Source organism: Centropristis striata, chromosome 6, assembly GCF_030273125.1.
Source record: "Centropristis striata isolate RG_2023a ecotype Rhode Island chromosome 6, C.striata_1.0, whole genome shotgun sequence".
NCBI lineage: Eukaryota > Metazoa > Chordata > Actinopteri > Perciformes > Serranidae > Centropristis > Centropristis striata.
Genome location: NC_081522.1, coordinates 405,008 through 415,142, shown reverse-complemented (window position 1 = coordinate 415,142; position 10,135 = coordinate 405,008). Strand labels below are relative to the sequence as shown.

Sequence of the window (10,135 nt, the reverse complement as noted above, 5' to 3'; positions counted from 1 at the left end):
GGTAGGCCTGACAGGACGCCTCCTGCCTCAAGGAGAAAAGTTGCACATTGTATGTTGAAGTACAAGTTGTTAGTTCCAGAGCCAGAAACGGCTGAGACCAACAGAGATTATTAATAATATAACTAATAGAGAACTGTTCAGGTGTTCACTAATAGAGAACTGTTCAGGTGTTCACTAATAGAGAACTGTTCAGGTGTTCACTAATAGAGAACTGTTCAGGTGTTCACTAATAGAGAACTGTTCAGGTGTTCACTAATAGAGAACTGTTCAGGTGTTCACTAATAGAGAACTGTTCAGGTGTTCACTAATAGAGAACTGTTCAGGTGTTCACTAATAGAGAACTGTTCAGGTGTTCACTAATAGAGAACTGTTCAGGTGTTCACTAATAGAGAACTGTTCAGGTGTTCACTAATAGAGAACTGTTCAGGTGTTCTGCTTGCCAAGAAAAGGACGAGGGTGTTTAACAGGTGAGGTCTTTCAGGTGTTTAACAGGTGAGGTCTTTCAGGTGTTTAACAGGTGAGGTCTTTCAGGTGTCCAGCTTCTCATCTCTTAGCTGAGACTGAACATGGAGAGAACAAAGTGAGTCCCAAGTGGAGTTGTCAACCAGAAAGAGCAGCACTGCACACTTTACAGTTATGTTTTTATTAAATTGCACATTACGTTACTGTTAAAGTGTTTGGCCTACACATTTAATAATGAAAAAAATCTACCAAAATTTAAAGTTCACATAATTAAGTTGCTTTTTTTCCAATTCAGATATCCAATTTACTTTGATATTTGACAAGAGGAGGAGCCATTTTCCACGGCTTTCTTTATAATGATTTTGGTTATTATCAAGAAAACCATGTTGAATGTCTAGATATCAGCTCTTAAATTAAACTCTTATCAGCTATTTTTTTGTGATCATTATATTTGTCCAAACAAATGTACCTTTAGGTGTAATAGGCATTAAAATGAACAAGAAATTGAAGAAAAAAGGTAGTTTGACATTTTTTTCCATGACTGTAAATAAAAGTTCCAATCTTCCAAATCATGTAATGTTTTTAAGGGCTATAGCTGTCACTTACCTAAAAAAATTACATTGATGTTGAAATAGCAGATGCATCATTTTTTTTAAAGCAATCCTGGAGGCTTGCTCCAGTCCTGAAAGGACCACAGAGATTTATACAGTGGGGAATTGGTATTAAAGCTTCTTGGAAAGAGCTGAGAGACATTTGACTGGCAGCATATAGTCGACCGAGTGGGGAAGAGAGAGACATTCCCAGTTTTGGTGAAACCTTCCGTGATGCTGGATAATGTGGGATGTTAGTGAAAAAGTGCAGCTTTGCTGTTAAGAATCACCGCTGAAGTTCTCTATTAGCTCAACTCTGGCTGGTATGAAAGAGACATTGTAGCGGTTAGACAGCGCCGGGGTGCCAGTCAGAGCTAATCTGACAATTTTCTTTGTATTTTTTGAGTTGTCAACCTTACACAGGACCCATGCCTAACCATGCATGGACCCTGCTAACAACCAGACTTAAGTCACCTTTGTCAAAGTTGACCCCTTAATCACAAAACACACACACACACACACACACACACAAGATATTGCAATTCAACACAGTGTATTATACAATTCAGTGCCCAAAATACAACCCATACTTCACACAGCCCAAAACACCAAAATTAGTCTCTTCCTTCCAAACAAAAAATAGTCCTTTTCAGGTACCCAATAAACAAAAGAGTCAGTTTTTGAAAATAAAAGTTGGTCACACAAAACTCAAACTAAGTGGCGCCTCCGGCGGCTAATACACCAGCTTTGACCGGCTTTACCTCCCGGTTGCCGGCAGACTTCGGAGAAAGACCGTCGGGTAGAGGCCAGGAGTTTGGGAGCCAGGGGTAAATCCACAGGTAAGAAACGAGCACTACAAAATATACACGGACTGCAAACTCGCTGCCAGGGATTGGCAAGTTAACGGAGCAGATACACTGGACAGCTAGCCCTCTTCCTCCTCAGTAGCTGCGGGCCGCCATTTTGAATTCCCCTACCGGCATTTCTGTGATTGGCTGCACAGAGGGCGTGCTGGAGTCCGGGGCGTTCCCGGAATTATGACAGCATCGCTACAACATGAGTCACATGAGACAGTTGCTAATGTTGTCCACTAAAGTGATGTTTTATAGCACAAGTATCCCCTGACTGATGTGAATTTGCTTGTGAAGACTGCCAGTGGCACCATGGGAAAAATAGAAAAACGTCCTCAACAAAGATAAAGTGACAAGCAAGTTAGAAGAGCAGAGTGAGGACAGTTAGGGAGGAAGACAGAAAGCGCTCGATGAGGTAAATCTCTATCTCACTGCTGACAGACCAGAGTGACAGTAATACGAGGTGAATTTGCATAGCAGATGTTCCCCTACGCAGGGCGAGATTTATTGGACTAGCAAACACTGGGATGGCAATGTGCCATCTGTCATACGACAGCAGCAAATAAATTAAAAGTAACAGCTGTGAGTATACTGTGGAGGTAAGGGCAAGTTATAGCATCGAGCTGGGAGGAGGAAGAGGTGGATGTCAGAGAGGTGATTCCCTTCGGGAAGGATGAGGAGATGGAAATGAGAGAGGGAAACAACTGTAGAGGAAGAGGGAGCAAGGCAAATAAAGGGAGAAAGGTTTCAGAGTGTTTCTCTCAGAGTTATCAGCCGTTTATTATTTGTTTTCTCGATTTGTCAAAAAGTGGCGTATATTCCCATAAATCACGATTCCACGTATGATTTGTTTCTGCTCACACACGATTGACACTTTACACTTCATCATGTATTAACCATAAAAGATATTATCACATTCGTGAAAGCATGAATCGTATTCACCGTGCGAGAAAATAAATCTCTTATTTCTTCCACTAAAGCCTTCTGCATTTTTGTTCTCTTTGGTTTTCTACCTAATTATTTTCTCTTAATTCCATAACAGCCCTTGGCTCTTAAGAACCACATAAGGAATGAATGAGTTCAACATGACATGAGCGTCAAAGTATTAGTTCAGGGGCTAAACTCAGAGCTCCCTGCATTCCACAGGGTTCAATCACATTTATTTATATTTTTTTAGCTGAGGGTATGGAGCACACACTAAACAGAATTATGCAACTCTGGAGTATAGCTACAGCAGATATAATGCCACAACCCAACACATAACTATAAGGGTGTGGCAGCATTAGCAACAACTTTTAAATGGTAAATGGTCTGCACTTATATAGCGCTTTTATCCATTTACACCCATTCACACATTCATCCTGGTGGCTGAGGCTATCACTGCCACCTGCCACCATTGGGAATTCACTCACACACCGATGAACACAGCAGCGGTGGGCCATTTGGGGTTCAGTATCTTGCCCAAGGATACTTCAACATGTAGGCTGCCATGGTCGGGGATTGAACCACCGGCCTTCCGACCAGTGGGTGAACGCTCTACCAACTGAGCCACAGCCGCCCCATTAACCATGAATTGCCCTTGTGATTCAGAGTACAAGTCAGGGCCATATAATAATGATAAAGTGTGACAATTTTGTGCAATATGTCTCCCTTACTAACTTACTTGCTTGTTGTTTGGCTGTGTTAGCCAAGGAGTTTTAAAAAAACGTGTCAGAACCGTCACATGCACATAACTATGCACAATGAAACCTTTAAATCACTGAAAAACAAGCTGTCACATACATTTTACGGAACCATTAAAATTACTATGAAAGGCACGAGATGAAGCAGTAAATGCTTATGACATGTAATGTAATGTTATGTGTGTGTGTATGATAGTGTATTGGACATTTTTCAGCAATTCACAGTTCCAGAGTATTCTTGGAGTTGTTGCTGCCACCTCACACAGCGACATAAAACTAAGGTCACACACACACACACACACACACACACACACACACACACCTCTTGAAATAACAGTGCAGGTTTAGAGTCACACCTGCTTCAAACCACAAATTGCCCCCCGTAGCCATCATCTGTCTCTTTGTTGTGGAGCCGGCTCTTTTACAGAAGCCACAGTGTGTTACGGCTTCTGAAGGAACACCTGGCATTATAGGGTTAGCTTACTAACTTACTATTAGCTTGCTTGATGTGTTGCTTATAACCAATAATGACTATCTGTAAAACAACAATGACTGTGCGAGGGTACAGTATGCATTGGGAGTGAAGCAGTTAACTAAACCAGATTTAGTTTCTCTGCGTTGTGTGAATAAAAAAAGAGAAATTAAATGATAAATATTGTAAGTAAGTACTGTCCATTATCTGAAGCACACCAATGCTTTTTAGATTGATTTATTATTGATTTTTATTTTCTTTTAGGCTACGACTGGTTTCTTTTAGTTTTGTAGCAGCATTAAAATGAACTTTTGGAGACTTGCTTGAGAAAAGTCAAATATCACAATTACCAGTAATCATCGCGTGAACTCACCTTATTTTTATTTATTTTTTAAATGTAACAAGTAGTCTAACAAACTACTTTCTACAGGGAGTAATCAAAAGAAGTTATGCATTAGGTTACAAACCTAATAATACTTTACTTTTCAGGTAAATTCCAACAATGGTGTTCACTGTGATGAAAGTTATATCTCAAGACTCTGCAAGCTAAAATTGATTTTGTTGTGTTTGCTCTCCAACAGTACCATAATTAAGGCCACTTGAAGGTTGAATCTAATTTAAAGGAAGGATCATAATTAGACAAATGTCTAACTTACTTCAGTATAACACAGCCAGAGCCAGCAGGTGGCGCTGTCCAGAAGACCTGGATCCTGGTGCGTCTGCGAGGCGTGCTCTCCGTCACTGCAGGAGCACAGTTGGTCATGAACTGGGTGTCCTCCTCATCGATGTTCTACAAATAGAGAAGAAACTTAGTATGAGATAGATATTCCAACACCTGACCAGACGAATGGTCAGATGCTATACAGTCTGACTCACTGGGTGTAAACTGTTGGCATGACCCTGCCAATGGCTGCCAATTTTAGATAGAATTTTTAATTTGCAGGGGTATCATTGCTGCATCCTGTTCTTACCACCATCCAAGATCATTGTGATCGGTTTAAAGAAATACAAACAAACCAGTTTCCCTGATCCCAGAAAACCATATTGGATGCAGCTAAACCTACCACAGCACAGTGGAGAAGCCAGACTACCATTTTCCAACCAACGCAAACCTCGGCTGGTGCTGGTGAACCATCTAACAACCTTTTGCTTTTCCTCATTACGTCACTGTATACATCTGAATACGTCTGTACATTGGCATCCAAACACGAATAGTACGACACATTTGTTCTGCTTGTCTTGATCACTATGGACGCCGATTATGTTCTTATTATCACTGAACTAAATATGTTAATGTTAGACTTTGTTGTAAGCTAATGCTAGGCCGCTAACGCAAGCATGTATCAGTCACATTGCAATTAAACAAATCAAATAAAATGAATGATACACATTTTAGTTGGTATTGTTGGTCAGGTAATCCCGCCCCCAGCCCCTGTTTTAAGTGGTTCGTGGTTCCAGACCAGCAAAGAGTTGGTGCTGCTCTGGAGCCAGTTTTCCTGGCTGAGAGCCGGTTCTTTGGCAGTCGAAAACCGAACTGGTTCAGGATTAGACATCGGCTCTGAACCGGCCCTGGAACTTCCTTGGTCGAAAAAAGGGGTTGACTTGATGCTAGGTGTTTCCATCATTGTGAAACAGGATAGAAATGTTGCCAGATCCGATTAACTACCCATCAAATTAATTTTCTGAAACAATTTGAAATAGAGCATGTTGTTTTGCCTTGTTAAATTGTTAAAAAGTAAGATCTCCATCTAAACACTGCCTTTGGAGATGTATCACTCAGGAGGATGTTGGTAACCATGGTAATCATGATCCCCAAGAGGACGAACTCGACTGATTTTGGCGATCTCCTAAACAAACCTCTCATGCCAGCCTGAGGTTGACAGCTATTGAATGAATAGCCATGAAATTGGGTATTCATGGCACCAAGGAGATGAATCCTACTGACTTTGGCGATGCCTGACTTTTCATCTGGCACCAACATCATGCAACACTTTAAATGTGTCCTATACTTTGCTTTCAGTTTGACTGTCTTTACAATTAGCATTACAGCTCAACTGAGATGCTAGCGTGGCTGAAGACTTGTTCAGACTTCACTTATATGTAGAACATTCTGTTCGTTTATCAGAAATTCAGGATATTTTAGAAAAGCTGTTTCCCTACAAACATAATAGAAGCAACATGGCATTCTTGAGGCCAGTACAACTAAACCTGTTAGCTGCTGTTTATTTTGGAAGGGCTAAGTTTAAAGATTTTATCAAGGGAGCACTTATTCACTTTATATCCTCGTAAATATGTCGTAGGTGCACAGAGTGAGCAGTGTGTCATCTATATCAGAGAAGCAAAATGTTTTATGTACTGAGCAACGGGGAGCAAAGATGAGTCAACTGTGCATGTCTAGTTTTAATGGTTTTTGGTTCGGGGAGTGAGTCAATAAGTCAACTCCGAGGTCAACGTTAATCTCATTGATATCTATACTTGATATTAAGATGACACCAGTAGCAGTAATATGAACAAGCTTTAATTCTGTTTTTTATGACAGTAATAAGTATTCCTTTTTCTTCAGTGAACTACACAAGTTACACCAGCTGGAGTGAAAAGCAAAGTGATGTGAAAAGATGACAATTCTCTTTGGCTTTGGATAAAAACAGTCCTGTGTATTCCAGACGTGTCTAGCCCAGTCCCTTCGGTACTTGGACCTTGTCAGACATTTTAAAGACTAAACACACACAGAGACAGACACGCACATGCACACATGACCTATGACCTTGTAGCTAGTGTTCCCCAGCTGCTCAGCTCAACAATAACAATGACCTAACACCCTGTCCCAAACTCCTGATAGGACATGAAGAGGGAGACAAAAGTCACAGACACTTCCTTCCTTCTTTTTTATTTTTCATTTTCTTTCTTTCACAAACTCATCTCTATATTCTACACATATGTGCACACACAGCAAAATCTGTAGTGTTGTTTTTTCAGTGTTAATAATTGTGAGTTGGTGAGTGTTGATTTTGGAGTTCTTTTAAAACTTGTAGTGATCAAAAAGCTTCTGCCAGCGTTGTTACATGTTAACACCTGAGTTAGATTCACTTCAGTTGGAGTTGATTTTCAGATTTAGTGACTTGTATGTTCGGTTAAAGACAGAATGCACTTTTAATGTATCGTAAAACAAAACAATGAATGTTAATTAACACATTAGTAAAAGGAAATAGCATGATTTTAGTGTTGAAAATACACTTTGAGTCATAAAATATCACGATATATGCTAAAAATTAACACTCAAAGTGAAAAGGAATAACACAATTTGGATTTAAAAGTGCATTTATGTCGTGTCATAAAATAACACATAGGGTTAAATATTTAACACTATTAAAGAAATATATATTAAAAATATACTTTTTACACTTTTCAAAGTGTAATTTTAACTCAGAATCCGTGAGAACTATATAAACTCAGCAAAAGTGTTACATTTAACACTCTGTGAGTTGAATTAACACTCCTGATCATATGTGCACAGGAACACACAGAGAACATAAAGTAATTAGCACATCTGGAAAAACACAAATTCAAAGTCAGACATACAAACAAGCACATAGATATACTTCTATGCATTTCTATATTGACTTCTTCATACTTTCTTATTCAGTTCGGTTTACTTGGTGTCACCAAGGCTGAAGTTCTGCCAGTCACAGACACAAACAACCAGCTAAAAGGCATAAGAAGAGAGAGAGAGGGAGAGGAGAGAGAGACATGAAAGAGATAAGTGAAGAAAAGGAGAAACATTCAGGAAAAGGGAGACATAGGCTTAAGGAAAAGACAGACAGTGTTTTGTGAAAGAGGAATGTGGAGATAGATTTAAACAGCAAATGCACAAGGATAATACTTAAATAAAGAGCTGCTGTCTAGACATGAGACAAATACAGCTTGTTTTGAGTAATGACGCTGTCAGCTGGGATATATGTACACACTTAACATCTCGAGTGATAGCAAAGAGTGACAGAGTGCATTAACAGGACAATTGTCCATCACTGTGCTCACTCAGACAGTCTGTTTAATAAAACCAATCAATAAAAACAATCCATTTAAGACTGTCAAGTCCTAAATCAAGACTACAGTCATGTCAGTCCAGGCCCAAGTAATGTCCCAAGTTAAGACATGCAGTGTCCAACTAATTGTTTCCCCACTGGACCCTCTGAAGTTTTACTGGCCCCTTGTATATTAGCACTGGCCAGAGGAAATAAATACATACATGCTTGTGGATACATCTCAATTATTTCCAAGGTCCCTGCCTTTTTTTCTTTTTCATTCAAATACAAAATATTTTTAAAAGGGCAACCAAGTTCAAGACAGACAAGTCCAAAGTTCAGTCTGAAGACAAGTGAGTCAATTCAAGACTGTTAAGTTTCAATTCAAGACGAGCGTGTTTGAGCTCAAAACACAGTCAGGTCTCAGACACTCAAACAGATCCCAAATCAAGACAGTTGATTCCCCTGTTAAGACCAATAAGTTGAAAGTTGAGACAGAAATGCCCCATATAGAGACAAGATCAGGACAGTTGAACATTAACTCAGCTGTCAAGACAATCAAAGCAAAAATCAATATAGCCAGGCCCAAAGTAAAAGCAGGAAGTCTCAAGTCGAAAACAAGTAACAGATTGTCAGTCCAAATTCAAGTCCCAATCCCTTAACACTGAGTTCCAAGTCCTGACACTCAAATCCAGTTTCAAGACAGGCAAGTCGTCATGTTCTAATTCAATTCTGTCAAGACCCAAGACCCAAGTCAACAAGTCAGGACAGGTAAACCCAAAACTAACGTCGAAGCTGAAATACTGGGTTTAAAGTCACAACAACCAAGTCCAATCTGAAGACAAGACCCAAGTCAAGACCCAAGAAAGGACAACAAAGCCCCTAGTTGTAACCCAGGTCAAAAGAATCAAGTCCTGAATCAAGTTTCAAGGAAAGACAATGAAATCCCCCAATTCAGACGGTTTAGACAAGACCCCGTAAGTTTGGATTCTCAGTTGTAGACTCATGCATTTTCTCCTTTTTTTTAACTCAAATTTAATACATTTTCAAAAAGGCTAACCCATCTCTCCCTGCTCTGCCTTTGAGCTCTTGGTCCCAAAGAATCCTCCACTTTGGGCTAAAAGGGAAGACGACGTCTACGAAGTCAGGAGTCCGTGGTGTTGAGGCTCAAAATTGTGTTAATAGTCTTTTTTTTTATTTTGTTAAGTCAAGTACATACACAATGGTGGTATTACTTTCATGACCTTCACTAGTAACATTTCCAAGCCACACTGTTCGACCAATGGTTGCAGAGAATAAGGGAGAGATGGAGGACAGACAGGAAGAGGGACAGACAAAGAGAGGAAGAAAGAGAGTGAGAGACTGGCAAAGGAGCGTTTGTTTTCACTGCAGAGGCTGGCATGTCTGTGTGTGTCCACGGTTTGTCTCTCTCAATCTCTCGCTCTCAATCTCTCGCTCTCTGTTGAGACGGTAAACACAGATGCTTCAGAGTGCCTGCACAAGCAAACGCAGAGCCCTGTTCAAACACACACACACACACACACACACACACACACACACACACAAAGAGACAGAGCGGGAGACAGACAATGCAAACCCAGGCTTGAACAGACGTGGATCCCTGGAGAAAACTGACAATAAGAGTGATATTAGCGTGTGTGTGTGTGTGTTTGGTCGGTGTTGGCACACACACATTGCAGGTTGGTAATTAAATGCAAAGCAGTAACAAAGGAGTGAATACAGTTAAAACCTTTGGGACCAAAGAGTGCGGAGATGAAACTTTTCGGGGGGAAAACACAGACAGGTAGACATAGATTGAAATGTCACATCAACACTTGAAGATGAGCTTATTTCAGAAAGTAACAAAGTTCTCTTGCTCGATGAAGACCTCGAAGGCGCCGACATTTTGCCTTGAGCTTTCCATCAATCAAAGCTGTACTATTACTGCAGAATACCGCTGAGATCTCGGGGCTATCACAAATATTGCATCATATTACACTGTGAGTCTGAGCCACCCAACCAAAGCAGCGGTGTCACATATCCAAACATCTACTCT

The 10,135-nt window shown here is 40.3% G+C and overlaps 1 protein-coding gene across 1 annotated transcript in view; it reads right to left on the bottom strand.

Moving 5' to 3' along the window:
• LOC131972763 (spondin-1-like) overlaps positions 1-10,135 on the bottom strand; it is a 117,858-nt gene that overhangs the window by 94,939 nt on the left and 12,784 nt on the right. The window contains exon 3 of the mRNA XM_059334475.1: positions 4,714-4,847. Coding sequence (XP_059190458.1) covers positions 4,714-4,847 — 134 coding nt within the window. The remainder of the gene's footprint in view (positions 1-4,713; positions 4,848-10,135) is intronic.